The sequence below is a fragment of the Aspergillus aculeatinus genome (assembly GCF_003184765.1).
Source record: "Aspergillus aculeatinus CBS 121060 unplaced genomic scaffold BO66scaffold_65, whole genome shotgun sequence".
Taxonomy (NCBI): Eukaryota; Fungi; Ascomycota; class Eurotiomycetes; order Eurotiales; family Aspergillaceae; genus Aspergillus; species Aspergillus aculeatinus.
The window spans coordinates 111243-132697 of NW_020291534.1; the positions used below are offsets into that span (position 1 = coordinate 111243).

At 54.4% G+C, this 21455-nt stretch overlaps 5 protein-coding genes across 5 annotated transcripts; 4 read left to right on the forward strand and 1 right to left on the reverse strand.

Moving 5' to 3' along the window:
• Nucleotides 1-441: 441 nt before the first annotated feature.
• On the forward strand, nucleotides 442-1611 carry BO66DRAFT_395560 (Zn(II)2Cys6 transcription factor; the record flags this gene model as incomplete). Its single annotated transcript, XM_025648245.1, has 1 exon — nucleotides 442-1611. A coding segment is annotated over exon 1 (1091 nt), but the record flags the coding sequence as incomplete, so codon positions are not given.
• A 4627-nt stretch (nucleotides 1612-6238) lies between these two features.
• BO66DRAFT_405643 (sugar porter family MFS transporter) lies at nucleotides 6239-8061 on the forward strand (the record flags this gene model as incomplete). The annotated part of the gene is made up of 5 exons (XM_025648982.1): nucleotides 6239-6406; nucleotides 6473-7209; nucleotides 7265-7316; nucleotides 7367-7717; nucleotides 7771-8061. The coding sequence occupies 5 exons, from the start codon at nucleotides 6239-6241 to the stop codon at nucleotides 8059-8061; spliced, it is 1599 nt and encodes a 532-aa protein (XP_025499154.1).
• Nucleotides 8062-9570: 1509 nt separating this feature from the next.
• Nucleotides 9571-11640, forward strand: BO66DRAFT_214663 (MFS transporter). Its single transcript, XM_025642617.1, has 3 exons — nucleotides 9571-10117; nucleotides 10174-10563; nucleotides 10616-11640. The coding sequence occupies exons 1-3, from the start codon at nucleotides 9728-9730 to the stop codon at nucleotides 11621-11623; spliced, it is 1788 nt and encodes a 595-aa protein (XP_025499155.1). The 5' UTR covers nucleotides 9571-9727; the 3' UTR covers nucleotides 11624-11640.
• Nucleotides 11641-14903: 3263 nt separating this feature from the next.
• On the forward strand, nucleotides 14904-16347 carry BO66DRAFT_334202 (intradiol ring-cleavage dioxygenase; the record flags this gene model as incomplete). Its single annotated transcript, XM_025644198.1, has 5 exons — nucleotides 14904-15153; nucleotides 15215-15370; nucleotides 15427-15569; nucleotides 15634-15799; nucleotides 15893-16347. 5 exons carry the CDS (start codon nucleotides 14904-14906, stop codon nucleotides 16345-16347), a joined length of 1170 nt encoding a protein of 389 aa, XP_025499156.1.
• Nucleotides 16348-17844: 1497 nt separating this feature from the next.
• BO66DRAFT_383780 (uncharacterized protein) lies at nucleotides 17845-21004 on the reverse strand (the record flags this gene model as incomplete). Its single annotated transcript, XM_025646069.1, has 2 exons — nucleotides 17845-20674; nucleotides 20811-21004. 2 exons carry the CDS (start codon nucleotides 21002-21004, stop codon nucleotides 17845-17847), a joined length of 3024 nt encoding a protein of 1007 aa, XP_025499157.1.
• Nucleotides 21005-21455: the final 451 nt, after the last annotated feature.

Genomic DNA, 21455 nt, shown 5'->3' on the forward strand with positions numbered 1-21455 from the left:
GAGGCATTCATCAGGTCAACATCAACGAGGAAAGAATGCCAAGCGTGGCTTGACAAATGACTTGCCGCGGCTCTTGTTGGAAATGGATTCCGAGTGGTTGAATGTCCGAAAAGATGAAGATCCACCAACTACATGAGTACTAGTATGTACTACGGAGTAGTAGAAATGGGGCCCGAGGACGAATTATCGCCAACCTAACGCGATAGTGTTCCAACAGTTGCGACCGGCTCACATCCACTCTCCTGAGGGGTCAGGACCGACACGCAACTTAACCGAGTCTCCATCCACGTTTTTGTTGAACGGACCGGTCCGTTGTGATCCTTCGTCCCTCTCCCCCATCTTTCACAAGTGACAAGAAATGTATCATCTCGATAGCAGCGAAGCCCAAGCTATTTTTTCTTACAAGCGACGTCGGTCAGGCGGCACACGGTCGCGCACGGGCTGTCGAACCTGCCGGTAAGGGTCCTCCTCGCTAGCGGCCGTTGTGAGCATCATTTATGATCGGATCAAAACTAATTGGATGACAAGCGCACGTCGGGTCAAATGCGACGAGACCCCTGGCCATTGCTACAACTGCACCTCCACAGGAAGAACATGCGAGGGCTACGACCCCTCCCCATTACCTCGCCCAAACAACGCTCAACGGCAGCGGGTACTATCTCCCCAGCTGCCGTTGACGGTCACAACCAAGATCCGCTGCATCACCACAGCCGATGAACGACGCTGTTTCGCATTCTTCCAAAGACGCACGATCCCGGATATTCTGGGGGCATTTGATTCCCCGTTGTGGCACCAGTTAGTGCTGCAGATGGCCCAGCTGGACCCGGCGGTCTGTCACGCTACGATGGCGCTGGCGGCTGCTCACCAGGAGTGTCAGATCACCGGCATGGGGCTGCGCCCGCAGAAACAGCAGAGTCCGTGGAACCTGTTCGCTTCCGATCAGGCGGCGCGCGCGTTTGCCCTGCTCAGGCAACGGAACCCCCAGGACCCACTGTTGCCGCAGGTGGTACTGCTTTGCTGTATCCTCTTTGTCATGTTGGATTTGGTGTGGAGGGAGTTCGACACAGCCTTCCTGCACCTGCAGGGCGGCCTGCGCATTCTGAATGAGCTTCATCGCCAGGGTAAGCCGGTGTTTCGAAACCGACAGGGATCGCCCGTCGATTGGCACATCGTCACTGCTTTGCGACATCTCGACATACATTCAACACAATTCGGCTGCGAGGCACCGTTGCTTGAGATTCGGGAAGAGGCTCGATTGGATTCGACTGCAGCACAGTGGCAAACAATCCGGAGCGTTGCCGAAGGACGCAGGGCACTTGATCCCCTCACGACACTGACGCATGCGTACATGAGGCGGGCCTGGCCGTCTGATAAAGAGCACGATCCCGTTCTCTATGCCTCGTTGTACCGCGAGCAGTTGATACTCCTCTCGCTGGTGGATCAGGCTCAGCGGGCCATGCGGGACTTTCGTCTCCGACATTACGCCTCCCTTGGACTCAGGGGCCAGGTCGGGGCCGACATACTAAAGGTCAATCTCCATTGGCTCTGTTTGGGTCTGCGTACGACCTTCGCGCTCCCTGGACCTGCATACATCGCGAGCATTGCTTCTGAATGCCAACAAATTCTTACGACATCCGAAGCGATCATCGCAAAATTTGGCCCCCAACGGCCGGCGATCATGTTCGACAACGGGATTATCTCGCCCTTATTCTTGGTAGCCGTCTTATCGCCGGACTTCCGTGACCGTTGGCGAGCGATCATGGCGCTTCATGCTTGGCCGCACTGCGAGGGGCCGTATAGCTCAGCGTTTCACGCCCATCTAGCCGAAAAGATGCTGGAGGGCGATCTGCGAGCTCGAATCCGGGCCGAGCTGGCCACCACTCCGAAAGATTTGTCGGACCAGCAGCTTCTTGAAGACCAGCTGAGCGAACAGTTGACAAGGATCACGGGACGTTCGACTCTCAAGAATGATGAGGAGGTAGAGCGGTATCTGCATGATCTTACTCAACCCATGGCCGGGTGGCCGTGCGCTCCTCTTTTGGTCCAGGCTGGAGTCCTTCCCGACAGATCAGTTGTGCCCTGAAACTGGTATTGGCCAGCTCCATACGATACATCTCCCCGAGGAATGGGCAGACCTCCAAGGTATCTTTGAAGGTCCGTGCATTGACATTACAAAGTCAAGGATTACGCACACGACCCGACCCACTCTTTCTCTGATCCTCTAGTGAACTGGGAATCAATCGACACAACGCGTGCAAGAGCGGGTCCTCAGGTTGGCAACACCAGATTCCGATTACTTAATCGGCAGCAAAATGAGCAGCGGTCTCTCTCGGCATCACGTCGGGATCCGCAATCTCGAGGTTCTGGTCTAGGATTCGGGAAATGGCATGCCGTTGTGACAGCCCGTGCATCACGGTCCATAGATACAGGACTGCTTACACGAGTCAGTACCTTTCCCCTGTTCCCACCCCATGAGCCAGGTAAAGCCAATACGACGCGGTTTCAGAGAGGCAGCCACGGGGTGGGTAATGGTGAATCTCAATGCCTACTCACATGATCGGCATGTAAAAGAGCAGTCTTTCCAGTCACAACTCGGTATCCAGATCCCAAGAAATGTTCCAGGTTCGTGGGATTGGAACGGAACACCAAGCTGGAAAGTGTGGAGATGGTGGCCGAAACCCTCACAAACAGGCTTTACTCAATTGTCTTAGCCAAGACTTCTACTTTGCTCTCTATGGAGCATGATATCCGACACCAAGTGCCGAGTCTGCTGTCCGTCCAAGAACGAACCCCCCCGCCAGAAGCCACACAATCCCACCTAGTCTATTGCCAACGGGACCAGGATGCACGCAAGGGGGGTCGCGTGGTTGTGGGTCAGCGGCCACTTGCAGGACGAGGGAGCTTATGGAAAAGCCATATCGATTGGCGCAAGCTTGTCTAGGTCATGGGGTTGACGGGGACATGCTAGACAGAAGGGAGCAGTCTCGCTTGAGACACGAATAAAGAAATACGATGTGACAGAGGTTAAGACCTGTACGGGTGTGGAGTAATGAGTATTATGGAGAAAGTTCGGGATGGGAGGATTGAAATTAGTATGCGCATGACAAGCGCAAGAAGAGCCAGGTTAGACTAGGACCGACGGAGACTGTTCGCGTGGAGCAAGTCACGGGGACGATGTCTCTTCTCCTCAACCCCAGCTGCAATTGGTCATTTTCCCGTTGGCGTTCTTTCGAGCCGGATCATGCCCAACCCAACCGTTCGGCCCTACAGGACTCAAAAGGCAAGAGGCAAACCCGCCGCGGGCCAGCGCAACCAAGCTACCTAATAGCGAGGAAGAGGCTCGAGCATCCATCCAAACGGTGGCTTTTTCCTCCCCGGGGTAATGACCAGTCACGGTGCTACCTGCCTCCGATGCTCTGAACCATGGAATGATCGATGCCAGGGATTGATTGGTGTGTTGTGCACCAGAGAGTCTGATGGGAGAGAAGGACTCAGGGCCGGGGGGTTCCCAGATAGTCACCAATGGCTTGATTGATCTTGGTGACTACTAGGTAACTTACTAGGCAGAAGGTAAGTTAGTCAGTTCCGTTGTTCGGTTCCGTGGAAATGCGACGTGACTCGATGCGAGAAGCCGACCGAAATGACTTCAAATTGCCAAGAAAATCCCCAGATGTGGTTGGAAAGGGGGGATACACAATCATGACACCGCATCAGACCATTTTGCAGGGTGGTGGTTCCAGGAGCAGTTCCGGGAACGAACCCGACTCCGAAATCATGCCCACTTTTACAAGGGAAATTCAACCACTGCAGCAGGCCAGTCAAGCCGGCAAGCAAGCCAGCAGGCCAGCAAGCAAGGAAGGAAGGAAGGGCAAGTCTGGGGGCGGAAAGGAGCGTGGGTGACAGAGAGAAACAGAACGTGTGTGTGTGTGTGTGTGTGTGTGTGCCACACGGCAAAAACCCAGCCAAGACACGAGGTGGCGCGAATACGCCCAATGAGGTCTGTTCCACGGTCTTGGGAGGGAAAATGCCCTTCGTATCCTGCTGGTAGTCTACGGAGTAGGTAGGCTATTTGTAGCGGGATCACAGTACGTACCACCTTGGCTTACAGTAATGGTATGAGTGCATATTGACTGTCATATCCCTTTGCTACCTAACGCAAAACACTCACCGGAACCGATCCATGGATTGGAAGTTTGAGAGAAGTGCACGGGATTCAACTCCGATTTTTCTCTTCCCCCCCTCCCCCCCGCATTCGAAAGGAACGGGGGAGGGACCAACAACAAACCTGGGGAGGGGGAGGAGGAGTGAGAGGAGGAGGGGGTAAAGCCCGTCGGGTGGGTGGTGCCAAGGGGGAAAAACAGAGAAAAAAGAAGAAGAAAAAAAACTGCTGCTGCGGGTGCAACCTTTGTAAGTGCCAAGTCTCTTGGCATGTCACCCCTCTCCCGATTCTCTCTCTCGCTTCTGGGCCTGCTGTGCTCCCCGCGCGACCTGAGCCCCAGTCAGTGGCAATACCCTCGTCTACCACCCCAGATCCTAGATACGTGTACTACTACTGCCATGCACACCACGTCGGTCAGATCCGATCGATTAATGACAAAGAAGCTAAGATGTCAGAAGGCAAATTTCAAAGTCAAACCCCCCAAAAGTCAAGAGGTTACAGAACATCTCAATGGTAAGGTAAATCTAATTTGGTAGTGGTTGGTCAGTGGTGGTCAGACGCAAGTTCCAGTTGTTTCCTGGGGGCTCCTGGCAGGCTGGGCTTGGGGTTGCAGTTTCCAGGTCTGGGCATTTCGCTTACCTGAAAAATTCAACCCCGGATTGGAACTCGTGATGCGGGACGAGGGAAGTGAGAGGAGAGTCTGACTGTCTGAGACGAGACTAGACCAGTCACTAAAGTACCTGAACCCCGGGCTGGAGCTGAAGTCGGTTAGCCCCGACCCAGCGCCTAACCTTAAAATCCAGCATTGTTCACCAATCCCTCCCCGTGCTGGTGGAGACCTCATTCTTGATCCCCCCCCCCCCCCCAGACGGCACACGTGGTAGGGGAAAATTTCCGACCCCAGCTCGCTCCACCCAATCACCGCGGTGGTTCTTCAAGCGACGAGAGGGCCTTGCCCGAGTGGCTCGCCGGTTATGACCCGAGCCTTTCGTTGGCTGGAACAATAGAGTTGGAATGTGGAGGGAGAGGGAGAGAGAATGGTAGAGAACAGACAGACAGACAGAAGTCAGCCAGCCCGAGGCACCTCCCGCCTGGCACATGGTTGACGCCTTTTGACTGAATCGGGATCTTACCCCGTACTACTGCTCTGGAGTACTTCTACTACTACTACCCCATCCTACTGCAAACACCTACTCTTCCCACTAAGTGAGCATACCCTGCATTTACCCCATGGGTGAACGGGAGTACTGTATATAGTGTCTCGCTGGTTGGGCTGGCCTGACTAGAACTAATCGGAGTATAGTAGGTCAGCCTTAAACCAGTGACAACTAGTAACAACCATGCTTACGGTCGTACCATATGCGGCTGGAAAAAAAAAAAAGAAAACCACCCTCCCCCCATCCACTTCCAAGTACTGTACTTGACAAAGTGGATACTGAAACACAAACCCAGGGTTGGACTCCCTCGGCTCCAAAACTGGACTCGGGAGCGGTGGTCATCGAGAAGGTATGCGAAGAGCAACCTAGACCCTAGACTGGTCAATTTTCGAAATATCCAGCTAGTGAGGGTCTGCTCGGGCAGTCCTCGGAACGATGGCAAATCGCTGAAGATGGCGGCGTTGGCCGAGGAAAGGCTCCATTCCTAATCGGGGCAAGACGAAGGCAAAAAGAAGTCAAGTGAATGGGGGAAGGGACGAAGACTCACTCTCGCTCCATTCCCTCACGATCCCGACGGTTGGGGAAATCCCCGTGGGCAACTTCCATCCACTTTCTTCCCCGGGTCCGGGTCTGGCCCGAATGCAAACTTCTTCCCCTCTCCCTCTTCCTTTCCCTTCCTGATCGGGGTTCCAGATTATAAAAACGCCTGCAGCTCCCCCCCGGCCGGTTTGTTTGTGCATCTTCTCACCGCAACTCTCTTCCTTCTCTTCCTTCGACCTTCACACTTCTCATCTCTTGGTGTGTCTTGGTTCGACACCTGTGTCATCCTTCTTTCCGTGCTGTGACTATCTCGCTGTCTATACCTCCTTGGTTTACATAGAGCATCACATCACCACACGCTGCTCAACTCCTACCAGTCATCATGGCTGACGGCACGGTGAACGGCCAGCGGGTCGAGGCCCCCGTCACAGTCAAGGCCTACTTGATGTGTGCCTTTGCTGCCTTCGGTGGTATCTTCTTCGGTTATGACTCCGGTTATATCAGTGGTGTCATGGGCATGCGCTACTTTATCGAACGCTTCGAGGGTCTGGTATGTGGTTCTGCCTCTGCGATCCCCATCCACTCCGTCACGCGACACTAACCCCAGCTGGCTTAGGATTATGCTACTACTCCCACCGATAAATTCGTTTTGCCCTCCTGGAAGAAGTCTTTGATTACCTCGATTCTCTCTGCTGGAACTTTCTTTGGTGCTCTCATCGCTGGTGACTTGTCTGACTGGCTCGGTCGTCGGTTCACCATCATCAGCGGCTGTGGTATCTTCATTATCGGTGTCATCTTGCAGACAGCTTCCAGCAGTGTCGCTCTGTTGGTCGTAGGCCGTCTCATTGCTGGTTTTGGTGTCGGTTTCGTTTCCGCCATCATCATCTTGTACATGTCCGAGATCGCCCCTCGCAAGGTGCGTGGTGCCATTGTGTCAGGATACCAGTTCTGTATCACCATCGGTCTCATGCTGGCTTCCTGCGTCGACTACGGCACGGAGAACCGTACCGACTCGGGCTCCTACCGCATTCCTATTGGTCTCCAGATCGCTTGGGCTTTGATTCTCGGCATCGGTCTTTTCTTCTTGCCTGAGTCGCCCCGTTACTTTGTCAAGAAGGGTAACCTCCACAAGGCCGCTGAGGTCCTGGCACGTGTCCGCGGCCAGTCTCAGGATTCCGACTACATCCGGGAGGAGCTTGCGGAGATTGTCGCCAATCACGAGTATGAGATGCAGGTTATCCCTCAGAGTGGTTACTTCAACAGCTGGTTCAACTGCTTCCGTGGTAGCCTCTGGACTCCCAATAGCAACCTTCGCCGGACTATTCTAGGTACCTCCCTGCAAATGATGCAACAGTAAGCTTTCCAGTACGCTTTGAATCATCTGAATCTCTGATACTGACTTGCCTAGGTGGACTGGTGTCAACTTCGTGTTCTACTTTGGAACTACCTTCTTCCAGTCGGTGAGTTTGCTCCGTTCCCTAACCATGAGCTTTTCTAACATGGCCGATAGCTTGGAACCATTGACAACCCCTTCCTCATCAGCATGATCACGACTATTGTCAACGTCTGCTCTACCCCAATCGCCTTCTACACCATTGAACGCATCGGTCGCCGTCCACTTCTCCTGTGGGGTGCTCTGGGCATGGTCATCTGTCAATTCATCGTCGCTATCGTCGGTGTCACTGACGGTGGTAACAAGTCGGCCGTCAGTGCTATGATTTCGTTCATCTGTATCTACATCTTCTTCTTTGCCTCTACTTGGGGACCTGGTGCTTGGGTCGTGATCGGTGAGATCTTCCCTCTGCCTGTTCGGTCGCGCGGTGTGGCTTTGTCGACCGCCTCTAACTGGCTCTGGAACTGCGTAAGTCTTCAACCCCGATGTGTCTTGGGTTCGTGCGTCTGACCCCTTACTAGATCATTGCCGTCATCACCCCCTACATGGTCGACAAGGACAAGGGTGACCTGGGCGCCAAGGTGTTCTTCATCTGGGGCTCCCTGTGCGCCTGTTGCTTCGTCTACACTTACTTTCTCATCCCAGAGACCAAGGGTCTCACCCTGGAGCAGGTTGATAAGATGATGGAGGAGACCACCCCCCGTACCTCGGCAGGATGGAAGCCCCACGGCACTTTTGCCTCTGAGATGGGCATCACCGACAAGACTGTTGCCGAAAAGGCGGAGGCTGAGGTGATTCACCAGGAGGTTTAAGGGAACTGCGAGAGTCTGCAGGTGTTGGTAGTGAAGGTGGTGAGGCGCTGGTGTGCTTTTAGGATTTGGACGGATGAATACCCATGGGTTTACGCTTATGTACTAATGGTTCTAATTACTCACTTGCCCTTTGGGTGAGTGCAAATCTAATGACAGTCACTTGGTCATTTTTGATACTTGGCTCGCCAGTATGTTTGAACTACGTATTGTAGGAAAGAGGAGGGCTCATTTTGCACAATCTCATGAATAGCAACACCGAGAAAGAGCAAGTTCAATATAAACTCCATGATAAATCATGCATAGTATGCGGTAGGCTTTCAAGATCGCCCTGACGTAACACATGGGAGACCGGGGACGACCAGCCTCGGTTGATTGTTGAACCTGGTTTTTGCTGCCTCTGCGGAGACATCAGGTCTGCCCGTCTATTCGGTAATCTTCAACCTTACTCAATCTAAATTTAATTCTATCTGGTTATAATTAAAGTATATAACGTTTGAATGCTGCCCTGCAGCCATTTGATCCATCCACTAGTGGCGTCCAATCCAAACCTCGTGACCAATGATTTTGCGAATTCGAAACAAGGCCAAGGCAGTTGATAGCAGCCTAGTCAGTGTACTAGGCCTGTCAGGTTTGACATCTCGATGTGTTAATGATTTGTTGTAGCTACATGTGTCCGCCTATCGTTGACGCTATCTTAATCCCTGTATATTTCCAGGTGTCCTCGGATTGCTCGTAGTCAGACTGTCCCCATGGCTTTTTCTTAGGTTGCTTAACAAAGTGGACTCGTCTTTGGAGAAAAGAGGGCTGTACATAAGGGGGTAGAGAGCTGAATATGCAGAGCAATTGTGCTAATTCAATGAGTTGAGCTGCGGAGGAAGATTGACCGGTGACGTAATGGAGGATGTGTCAGCCGGTACTTCTGCCTGACAGCCAGGGCGGTGAGCCTAGCGGTGGTCTACTGAGACAGGCGGAGAATAAACCACGTGACGTGGTGCCGAGTTCCGAATAGCCGTATTCATCCAGAATGCTTCGATCCGGCCATTCCTCCAACCTTTCCAATTCCCTGTTTGCGACTCATTGCTTTCGCGCTCCCTTATCACTTGGTCCACCCGCAACCTTCGATCACATCGACGTACATATGACCAACGCAGCCAGCAGTCACCGCAACAACGCAGACTCTTATCATCTCCCAGTTTCTAGCCTGTTTCGGCCAGCGTCGCCTCGGCCCAGGCCGCCTCGGGTGCAACGCATTCTCCACCTCTTGCCTGGAAACAGTCACTCCACCACTCTGCAGCCAATAAGAAGTACACAATCATGGACTGCGGTTGCAAAAACTCATCACCGGACTTAATCTGTCTGATATCACCGCACGCTGCTTGCTTGCTTGCTGCGTAGCTGCCAATTGGGTCGCCGAATTCTCTTTTTTTCCCACTGTCGGGGTTTTCGTATCTCCCTTGATAGGTAGTAGTAGTAGTAGTAGTAGGGCTTATAACAATGGAGTGTCCCCAGATCTGTTGCGGCCCGCCGGTTTTTCTTACCCTTGGTGTGCTTCTCGAATTTTCCCTCTTTCCTTCTGGTGGCCGCTAAGCTTTCTTCTGTCCTCTTCTGGTTTCTTGGCCGCCAAGCAATACACCCTGACATGTGTGGGTGAGTTCATCTGGTGGTAATGTCCAAACCCGCTGCACCATCCGAGTCGAGTAGATCCACGCGGTCGAGATCCTCGTCCTCTTCATCTACCACCGAGCCAGGCACCCAGCCACAGCGTCCACATAGGCTTGGGTCTTTCCGGCGGTCTAGCTCCAGGCACAGCACGGCACAGATTGATAGGGTTCATTCGGGAAAACATCTGGATGATCAGTCCGTGTACCACAGTGACCATGCGCTAGGGACGGACTCTGACGAAGATGGAGAGAAGAGCGATGAGCCAGTTGTCGAGGTCCGCGGTGGGATTGTGAATGAGCGAGATCGCGATCTGGAAGCTGCTGGCCCGACGCCGGCGCCGGCGCCGGCGTTGGAGAAATCCAGGACGGCACGGTCTGAAAATGATCCTAAGCTGGTATGTGCTGCTCTTGTATTGTTCGGGGGCTAGATAGTTGATATTCCTCTCATTAGGTGACCTGGAATGGGCCCGATGACCCCGACAATCCGAAGAACTGGCCAATGAAGAAGAAGTGGGCGGCCGTGGTCACGGTATCATGCTTCACTTTCATCTCGCCGGTGTCGTCGTCGATGGTTGCACCCGCGTTGACGGCTATCGGGTCGGACTTTCACATCACGGACGAGGTCACCCTCAGCATGACGCTGTCGGTGTTTGTGCTGGCGTATGCGGTCGGCCCGCTGTTCCTGGGTCCGTTGTCGGAGATCTATGGGCGAGTGATTGTGCTGCAACTCGCCAACCTGTTCTACCTCGTCTTCAACATCTGTTGCGGCTTCTCGAAGAACAAGGCTCAGATGATCGTCTTCCGGTTTTTGGCCGGCCTGGGCGGAAGTGCCCCGTTGGCAGTGAGTGTTGCATCGTGGCTAGGCATCGGTTGTGTCGCTAATTACGTGCTAGATCGGCGGTGGTGTACTCTCCGACTGCTTCAGACCCGAAGAGCGAGGCAAGAGTGTCGCTATCTACAGTCTAGCTCCGCTCCTCGGTCCCGCCGTCGGCCCCATTGCCGGTGGATTCATCGCCGAGAACACCACGTGGCGCTGGGTGTTCTACGCCACCTCCATCGCCGACGCCATGATCCAGTTCGCCGGTCTGTTCTTCCTCCGCGAGACCTACGCCCCGGTGATTCTCCGCAAACGCGCCCAACGCCTGCGTAAAGAGACGTCTGATGACGGCTACCAGACGGAACACGAACGCGCCAACCGCACGCTGGGCGAGGTGATGCGCAGCGCTTTGATGCGTCCGTTCCGACTCCTCGGCACGCAGCCCATCGTGCAGCTGCTGGCGCTGTACCTCGCCTACATCTACGGCACCATGTACCTCGTGCTCGCGACGTTCCCGACCCTGTGGACCAGCCCGGAGTACTACCACGAATCCACCGGCATCGGCGGGCTGAACTACATCTCGCTCGGCCTGGGCTTCTGGCTGGGCTCCCAGCTCTGCGCCCCGCTCAACGACCGCATCTACCGCCGCCTCAAGGCCCGCAGCGGCGGCGTCGGGCGGCCGGAATTCCGCGTCCCGCTGCTGTACCTCGGCGCCGTGCTCGTCCCCGCCGGCTTGTTCATCTACGGCTGGACGGCCGAGACGCACCGCCACTGGATCGCGCCCAACATCGGCGCGATGCTGTACGGGCTGGGCAACATCATCACCTTCCAGTGCGTGCAGACGTACATCGTCGACTCGTACACGCGCTTCGCGGCCAGCGCCCTGGCCGCCGTCGCCTGCATGCGCTCGCTGGCCGGCTTCGGGTTCCCCCTGTTCGCGAGCTACATGTACCAGGCGCTCGGGTACGGGTGGGGCAATAGTCTGTTGGCGTTTGTGTCAATTGGGCTGGGGATCCCTGCGCCGCTTCTGCTGTGGCGGTTCGGCGAGCGGCTGCGCAAGATGAGTCCGTACGCTGCGGGATGAGTTTTAGAGAGATGTGGGTAGATACTTCGTTGGTTAGGTAATAAATGGTATACGTATGATCATTGTGGCGTATGTAGGTCCCTGCTCAAAGGATATCGCACTTTCACTATCATTTCTCTCGTTCGCTTTGCTCGGGAGGCGGATTGCCTCAGTGGGTACTGGGTCAATTAGATCGGACTGCAGCGATCGAACTACTGCCTCTTGTCTAAGAGATAAGTCAGCACTCGCCTTGAATACTAGCATAGCCATGGGGATAAGGTAGTCATTTCCATGCCCGAGTCCAAATATGGAAGGAATCCTTTCGACCCGAGCAACGCGGAAATGTAGCCAGCCGAGCGTACCCCCTCTCTCGACTGCTATATGTATCTACAAATCCACAGCCAGCAACATCTTACTCACTCAGACAGGAAACCACATAATACGCTCGGCAGGTCAGTAGCCCAACCTTGAAGTAAGCATCACTCTTGCCGTTACTGTTTAACAAACTTGGCCAGTCAATCATTTCGTCTACAACCAGGTTCGTTCCCTCGGGGCGAGCACCGACTCGGACCTTCTTCTCCTCTCACTAGGTGCTTCCCAGCAACATATGGTGCCTCCGGGACCCAGGCTCGAGGCATTCTCTCATTGCCAACATTGACATCGATGCAGAGAAAGTATATACGTTGGAGAAGCCCGATCATGCTCTACATTCATCTAAATCAGGATCTGGGGCTGATCTCGAGCCTGGTGGCGCAGTAGCAGGAGGTTACCCATACCGGGCTGTTTTTGTCTATGCCTGACGCTCGATGCTCGATCTTTCTCTCGGCGTAGGTACGGTATGTATGCCCTGTCTGTACTCTTCACCAATTGGCACCTTGTTCAAGGGAAAAGAGGAGAATAAGAAAAAAAAATAAAAGGTGACTAGATTGGACTAGTCCTCTGGGCCAAGACTCGTCACTCCAGTTAATCAGTAAGGCGTATAAACGGTCACGAGGGAGCAGTACGCTCACTCTCTGATATCAGAGTTGGATGTGGCTAGTGGCGACGCGCTCTACTGTCCTCGACGCTGTGTCCAATGCTGGCCACTGTCGGAGTGCAATCTACACATATACTCTACTTTGCTCGAGATGTGTAACTTGGACGGGATTGATCAACTCAACTCGAGAGCCCAGGCTGCTCTCCGAGGGTGACCCACGTGGGTTGAAGAAAGTGTGGAATTTGGAAGGAATAGAGAGCCAAAGTGAAGATGAAGTTGCTCGGGTTCGAAGCATTTCATAAATGGATTGGCGGGTTCCTGCCGCTGAGTTGTGTATTTTTTGACGCTGGGGAAGAGCCGGTCCTGACAGGGGAGCCAGGTCAGAAAGCATGATCCTAGCTCTTCGTTGCATAGATGATGTGATACGTATAGCCAAGGATGTCTACGTCTTCGGCAGGTCTCTCGGTTCTAGATGCCGTTCTTTTTCTGTTCCCTTCTTCAGATCGAAGGTGGGACACCGGATGACTCCAAATCAGGGTCGACTGGACGCCCTGCCTCGGCTAGGATGGACCCTGCTCGACTCCGATTCTTCCACCCTCCATCTCACGGCGTGACTGTTTGCAGTAAGTGATGGCAGACAAAACGCAAGCATTACCTGGACCAGTATGCATGCATGCATGATTTCTAATAATAAAGAATATACCCTGCTTTCCAATCCAACAATGACCAAGCAAATCCCCGTGTCGGAGCACATATGAACCGCGTGCTTTCAATCACACTCATCTCCCCTCAACAGTCCATCCATACACAACCCCGGCCATTCTCCCGATGAAACCAACCGAGCCAAGAGCCAACGTCACTGGAAAATAGACTTCCCGCTGACTCACAACCCTACATCCGCAGGGTGCTGCATAGTCTTCCTCATTTGTTCTGGGTGCGGTACATAAACGCTGGACTTTGCTCCGCCCTGCCAAGGACAAACCGCCGTCAGTAAACAACATGTACGCGACCAGCTCGGCCATAGTACGTATACCCGTGCAGATCACCTCCAGCAACCGAGGATATTCCACAAATGAGACGGGGCAAATTACTCAGCTCCGGCGGGAGGGGAAAGAGAGAGAAAGGCTTGGCGGGGGGGGGGGGGGGCAGCCAAATCCGCCCGGTGCATTGCCAAGACCGTTAGGGGGACGGGGACTAGCCCTAGGGCCCTAGGGGCTCCAAGGGGTTGCAGAAGGATGGCGTAAGCTGGTGGAGCACTGCTGGTGAGTTGGGGTCAGGGAACCAGGGTCGTTGGTGGTTGGGTGTGTTTCAAACTTTATGGTTATGCTTATTTTCTGCCCATCTGTTTTCTTTCTTTGAGATGATTTTTACTGTACGTAGATCTTGGATACCCGTTTGGCTGGTTGAAGGATGGAGTAGGTTTCTCTGTAGGTGGGATCGAGGATGTATTCCTATCGAAGGCTGACTAGGATTTCAGAGTAGAAATTTCTTTGGATAAGGGTGCTTGATCCTGTTTGCTTCGATTTAGCACCAGGGCCCTGAAAACGCCGGCCGAGGATATTGTAGTCCAGCATACTGCAGGGTCCATCTTCCGCTGCCTCAATCTCTCCATCCACTGATGAGACATGTGGCTGAACCCCAAAATGTCTTTGTCGGCCAATCCCGGTCTCGTCAATTTTAAGCATGCCTGTCTGCCATCCGCTTACGAAACGGACCCTCGTGCCTGTGAGAGTGACCGGATTTGTTGTGCGAGAAGCGCGAGAGGGTGGATCCTGGCCGCGTCGTCAGCGGCCGATGATCTTACCCCGATGGATAACGGGTCTGGCCCGTTCCTTTGAGATCTCTGCTTGACTTCTACGGAGAGGAAGCGGATGAGGCAATCGATCAGATTTCTGAGGTCTTTCTAGCCTCCAAAATGGTGATGTCTTGGCGGGGGGTTGTCCCCGCCGGCGGGTCTAACAGCACTTGTGCCAGCTATCGAGCTAGCTACTCCGTAGTTTGCTAGCTAACTCGCTTGCTTGTCTACTGCGCCCTGTGTCTCTGTGGATGCGTGTGTGCGTATGTGCGTGCTATACTCCTGTCAAACTGCTATCCTGTTGATTGCGCAAGACGGGGGTCCAGATGGCTTGCGTCAGCTGGGGCTGGCAGCGGCAGCATCACGGAGGAATGGTCAGTATCCGTGTCACTTCGAGGTTGAGAGGCAAGAGACAGGAGATATAAAAGCGGGCGCTGGATGCTGCATCTCATGAGAAGACAACAACAGCATCACATCCCTTATTTCCCTCACTCAGTCTCCTCTCTTTCTGCAAAGCACCCCTCGTCAGTATGGTTCGCGTTACTGCCACCGTGATTGCCGGCCTAGCTGGTCTAGCCGGCATGACCTCTGCCCATCCGGGCCACGACGTGCGCGCGGAAGCCGCGGAGCGTGCCGCCTTTTTGAAGCGTGCTCCCATGCACGCTCGCGGTTTGAGCCAGTGCGCCAGCAAGCTCAAGGCCCGTGGCCACGAGAGCAGCAACATCGCCCGTCGCCAGGCGACGCTGGATTCTCTGCGCCGTCGCAAGGGATTGTCCACTCGTACGCATGGCCCATCACCAGCTTATACTCACGAACGATCATGCATGCTCACACTCAACAGGTGCACCTCTCCTCAAGGCCCGCGACCTGACCACTATCCTCAACACCTCCCACTTGTCCTCGTTGGATGTGACCGAGAACACTCAGGACTATGATACCTTGTTCGCCTCCAACGCCAGCTGCGTGCTCGGCCCGGACGTCACCCAGGGTCCTTACTGTGCGTGCTCCTGCCTCTTCACCCTCCAGCCATCATCCAACTGACAGTGTCATCAGACGTCAGCGGCGAATTGATCCGCAGCGACATCGTCGATTCCCAGGAGGGTGTCCCTCTGTACCTGGACATCCAGCTGGTCGATAGCAGCACCTGCGACCCCGTTCCGGATGTGTACATTGATTTCTGGCACTGCAACGCCACCGTACGTTGTCCCTACTTCCCCCCTGATCAAACTCATCCATAAGAAACTAAACCCGGTGAAATAGGGCGTCTACTCCGGCATCCAAGCCAGCGGCAACGGCAACTCGAACGACGCCTCCAACCTGGACGCGACCTTCCTGCGCGGCATCCAGCAAACCGACGACTCGGGCGTGGTGCAATTCCAAACCATCTTCCCGGGCCACTACACCAGTCGCGCGACTCATATCCACGGTGAGTTTGCCTGCCTGCCCTGTCCTATCCTTTACCCCTATTTTAAAATGCCCCCTCAACCCCCCCCCACAAAATACTAACCCGCGCAAAAAGTCCTAAGCCACAACCCCAGCACCACAACCAGCACCAACGCCAACGACACCCTGACGGACGGCCTGTACAGCACGACGGCCAACCACGTGGGCCAGCTCTTCTTCGACCAGGACCTGATCGCCGAGGTCGAGGCCACTAGCCCCTACAGCACCAACACCCAGGAGCTGACCACCAACGCCAACGACTCCATCCTCTCCGAGGAGGCCGACTCCATCGACCCGTTCGTCGAGTACGTGCTGCTGGGCGACTCGATCAGCGACGGCGTCTTCGGGTGGATCTCCCTCGCCATCGACTCCGACGAGTCGTCCAGCATCACCCCCGCCGCTTATTATACGGCCGATGGGGGCGTGGAGAATGATTCTTCGTCCGGTGGGGGTTCCGGTTCCGGTAGTGGAAGCGCGCCTGGGGGGCAGAGTTCGGGGGCGCCCGGTCAGGGACAGGGTGGTCGGCCTTGAGTAGATGGTAGGGATTGGGGTTTGGGGTCGGGGATGACGGGTTTGGAGAGGATGTAGTCTTTTGTAGGTTGTGGGTGTGGTTTGGTTGGGTTTGAGGAGGGGAGGGGAAGATGCTGGTAGCTGGGGCTTGATTTGAGGGTTGTTGTTGCTGTTTTTCACTTCGCTTCGTTTGCTCCCTTCGTCTGTTTTCGATATGGATGATTGAGATTTTTAAATATATCATATCTTTTGGAAGTATTCTCACATTCGGTAGGGTGGGCTGCACATCATGCTGCTGCTACGTATACATCACCAGACTGCGAGGTAAAGGTGCCTCCACGGTCAAGTCGCTCGCTGCGCCAGGGAAAGTGCACTGCGCCCAAGCACAAGTCGACCAATCTGATCGCAGGCCAGTCTCCCACCCTTTTTTCCGTCAGGATATCTAGGACGAAGTGCTGTACAGTAGGTCTCTTCGCCTGGTACACCAGAGAGCCTGCCATTAAACGTGTTTGTATTATTGTGTGAGTCGATTTCCGTGAACTGGATGATGACGGACGTTGTGATGCAAGCAAACTCAACGTAATAATACCATCAGTAGCCGAGATCCGACCCTGTCACTCACTAGTCGAGTGTTTGATGAGGCGATAATTATATCGGGGATCAGGAGAGACCAAACCACAGCACCGCAGGGCGCTATGGGACTTGTTCAACACCAGAAACCGGTTTTGAGCCCTAAGCATGTGAGCTGACGTATCGGTGTACATGTGCTTGAAGTCCAGCTACAGATTGGCAAATCCCGTTGCGGCGATCGGCCTTCGGATAGCTTAGCCGAGTGGACGCTCTCAACACTTTGGGTTTTGAGTTAAGGGGAAAGTGTCCGACGTGAGGGGAGAGACTAACAAGCACTGAGGTTTCCACCGGGAGGGCAACGGCTGGGAGCCACGGTTAGGGCGGAAGGGTGACAGCTTTTGGGGGGTGGACCTCCGGTTTGTTGAATTCAGAATTTGTGGTGAATGCTTGGGTCAATCGAGGGTTCCATATGCTTGTGCCTATACCATCACTTGCGGTTTTCGACCGCTTGGAGTAAGGAGGGAGGGGGTGGATGCATGTAAAGAACCTCTGGTTGAAGGTAAGCTTCCTTGGCATTTTCAAACTTCAGATACATGATCCAATTCCAGTTCCAGTTCGAAGGAAAGAGCGATCGTCGAACATTTGCAATTATAGCCAATTACAAAAACAAGGGACGAAAACACTTATCACCCAGTTCGTCAGCTAGCCAAAGTATCCTTGGGAATACCGTGATGCACGAGGTATTTTTCTGACGTTTTGGTCAAAAAGAAAATCCTACTCCTATCTCCCTTCTGCTGTAAAGTGGTAGATAATATCCAGAAAGCTAACGAGAAGGCCCAACCAAGTGGGTAATGAGGTCCGTGAAGAGATTATGCAACAGGCCGACACATCAATACAGAAGTTCGAATATCCAAACCCAAATATGCGAATAAAAGCCCCGGTTGGATACTACTCACCCCCATACAGTACATGCACAGATGAAGTCGGGGTGACAGGACCATCACCCGTGCGGATGACGACCTTGACCTGTAGCGCGCGCGCCTCCCGGATACAGCACGAGAGACACGTCCGCCCCGCGCGACCCACGATAGCATGATACCCCACCGAGGCGCACCACGCGCGGGCAAAAGCCTCCTTCTCCCGGGAGCCGCGCGCGTCCAGGATCATGGTCTCCTCCGGGTCGAAGGCCGATCGAATGCGGTCCGACGCCGCGAGTTCCTCCGCCAGGGAGGGAAGGTGGACCCAGCGGTACGCGTAGCGGCAATGCAGCGGGTGGCCCGGGAGACGGTGGTGACGGTGGCGGTCAGGCGAGGCGCTGAACGGGGACGATGATCGCTGATTGGGTTGATTGCTACTGCTGTCGCTACTACTGCTCGCGACGTTCGGAGCGTGGGGATTGGTGATCATGCCGCCAGGCGGGCGGCATTCATGGGAGGAGATGAACTGTACGTTGTACTTCAATGGGAACGAGAGTTGTGTGGCGGGGGCCGCTGTGTCAGAGGAAAGTGAAAAGCGCGCAGTTGCCTGCTCGACCACTGTGATCGGATGCTCAGCGGCCGGGGGTTGCTGGGCCTTGACCTGGAATGACAGCTCTTGGAAGGCGACTCTCAGTTTCATAGAGCAGTCGCTTTGGTCGTCGAGGGGCAAGCTGAAGGCGCCGCTGCTCAAGTCCCCGGGGCCCAGGGGTGTGGATTCCAGGGCCAGCTTGGATCCCTGCTTGATCCTCGGTTTTCCAGGTCTGTTCTGCGGGTCTTTGGCTTCAACCTCGAACCAAGTATTGACCAGAGGTTGAGAGGTCGACGAGTCTGTGGGCAGAATCGGGCTGGCTTGCCATGCCAAGCATGCTTTGGTCCCTTCCAAACAAGCCACCACTCTGCCAACGATGCATTCTTTGCTCCACCAGCTCCGTCCGTCGTAAGCAAAGCCACCGTAAAGATTGACAACCGGCCCCAATTTGGCCATGGCGTCGGGATCATTTTCCAAGATGGTACTGATGAGTAAGTGGCTGATGGAGGAGCCGGGGATCACAAAACCCGACAGCCAGCTTCTGGTGGCCCAACCGCCAAGATGATTACGATTGCTGTCATCACCCTTATGGTGTAGAAGCAAGAGACGCCGAGAAAAGTTTCTGCTATACATGGCTTTCCGCAAGTCGGGTATCTGGTACCCTGCTGGGAGAGTATTGAGCTCTGGGTTGGTAAAGACGTCCTTGATGATTTGGCCATTTTGGTCTCCACCAATCTTTGACCTAAGGGTTTCCTTGAAATCATCCAAGCGCGGCCAGCCTAGGTTGTCGGCGAAGACAAAAAGCCCTTTGAGTTGCTGCATCACATGATTGGGCAGCAGATGACATCTCCACGCTGACTCATTGTGAGGGGTGGCCGAAGACGAATGGTGAGTGATGCTCGAGAAGAAAGACCGATGATGATGTTTTTCGTGTGAATGACCGACTTCCTCGTGGCTTTCTGGACCGGGGCTGCCAGGCTCGAGCTGATAATCAAGATCGAAGCTGTCCATGAATCGCCGTACGACGACCAGATCCCAGTTCAGCTTACCGTTTCGCAACCGGTCGAACTCATAGATATCGCGTAGCGAGATGTTAATGTCCTGCGATTCTTGGAGCATCCCGACGCGGACAGTCGCGTCCAAACGCAGCAGAAGCTCGGCAGCAAGCAGCATCTGGACCAGAAACCACTTGCGCTCGAGAGTCGTATGCACCCATGGCTTATCCGACACCGAAATGTCGATGAAGTCGCCGTCCATGTGCGGTGATTGCTCCCAGAGCAGCTGGCCAATGTGCAGTCGCCAGTCGATGAGACTGAAGTCCAGCCATGCCCCAGGGGTGGCCAGCACGACAGTCAAAGCCTTGATCTGGACCTTTAGGCTGTGCGGATCGCCCATGTCGGCAATCAGAAAACGCACTGGCGGGTAGAGGAATTTGGTGAACAGTTCATTATAGAGCTCACGTGTCCCTTCGATGTCAAGTATCGTCTTCGGTCGATCCCCATGGAGAATCTCGTAGCGCAGATGCTTCAGTGTCTGCAATCGCTGCACTAAGACCTGTAGATCAATGTCACGGACACCGATTTTCTTCCAAAAGTTCGGCCCCTCGCGCAATAGTTTCTTGCGATCGTGGACAGTACCATCCGAACAAAGGGCGTATGGCTGGCCGTAACGCTCCAACAACTCGAACGACTCGGTTGCTGGCAGGCTCGATAAATGTAAGTAGTCTGGCGAAGGCCTTGGTACCCCCGGGCCCGGATAGCGGGCCGCGTCGGCCACGGGAAGCTCCAGGAAATAGCGGAACCCGACCGTCCCAGGATCCCGCCCATGCATCGCCAGCATATTGGGGATTTCCTGTACTCCCACGTCGAATGTGGCTCGCTTGGGCGCATCGCTTCGTTTCCAGTTACCCAGATGGGCCGGGACATCGCCCTCAATGACCCAGTCATCCGGCACCGGAAGGTGCGCATGCAAAGTGCATAGGGTGTATGAGGCATGGGGGAGAGGCCTCCTATCCCAGAAGCATTGAATGACCGGGTCGTGATCGTCGAATGGAAATATGACCTGCGGGAACCAGCGGTCATGCTTTCCTTTCTCCAGCATGAAATACGGGGCCCCTGAGAAGATGACCTCCACATCCTTCATCGTCAGATGGTGTTTATGCGGCGGTGGCGCATGGTGGCCTGGTTTCGGCGAATGGCCAGGCTTGTGATCTGGGCTTGGGGGGTTTTCGGCCGAAGACTCGTGTACCCCACTGTCATGGCGGGTGTGAGAGCTTGCAGGGGCATCTTCCGACGTCTGTGATGGTGGACTATCTGTCTACATCAGTGTTAATCACGCGGATCGTATAAAACTAAGCTAGAGCACATTCGAGCTAGAACCTTACCCGACGCGGGGATCCAGGGTTCGACGGAGAATCAGAATGGGAAGAGCCGTGGTGTTTGTGGAAGATCTCATGGAGCACGCCTTTGGCACGGAGACCGTGGCTATGATCCGAGATATCCGGAGCCGATGATCTTCGCCCACCGTTGCCCCGCGGGACTGCATCTCCCTCGTTCGGCGCGGTGGAGGCGATGGAATGTCGTCGTCCAAAGATGAAAGACATTGCAAATGTATGTATGTATGTATGGATAGGAGGATATAGGATATGAGTTTCTTGCCGTAGCTCAGCAAGTATGCTGCAAGATATCGCTTGTGTGGTGGCTCATGGCGGTCGGGAATCTGAAAGCCGGAATGCGGGTCGCGGCTCAAGAGCGACGGGGTGGGCGGCGCTCACACTGGGTCTTAAATAAACTATCCCCAGCAATCAGACCATTGGTGATCGACAGGAGGAGCCACAGTTCTTAGGCACATCAAATAATGGAAGGGAAAGGAAGATACTCAGTCGCAGTATGGCGCCAGAGAGAAAGAAGAAAGTGAGGAAAGACGGAAAGACGGAAATGGGTCGATGACGTCGTCATTGGATTTGCTCCCCGCTCCGGTTCCCTCTAACCTATTTGGGATAGCTCATTTATCTACCTACTGACAAGAAGGTTGTCACTGTAGCTATAGTGGGG

Excerpts from the sequence above, each read along its gene's own strand:
- BO66DRAFT_214663 (XM_025642617.1), top strand. The coding sequence starts at position 9,728 with ATGTCCAAACCCGCTGCACCATCCGAGTCGAGTAGATCCACGCGGTCG. Across the intron at positions 10,118-10,173 it reads CTGAAAATGATCCTAAGCTG|GTGACCTGGAATGGGCCCGA; the intron begins GTATGTGCTGCT and ends TCCTCTCATTAG. Across the intron at positions 10,564-10,615 it reads GCGGAAGTGCCCCGTTGGCA|ATCGGCGGTGGTGTACTCTC; the intron begins GTGAGTGTTGCA and ends ATTACGTGCTAG.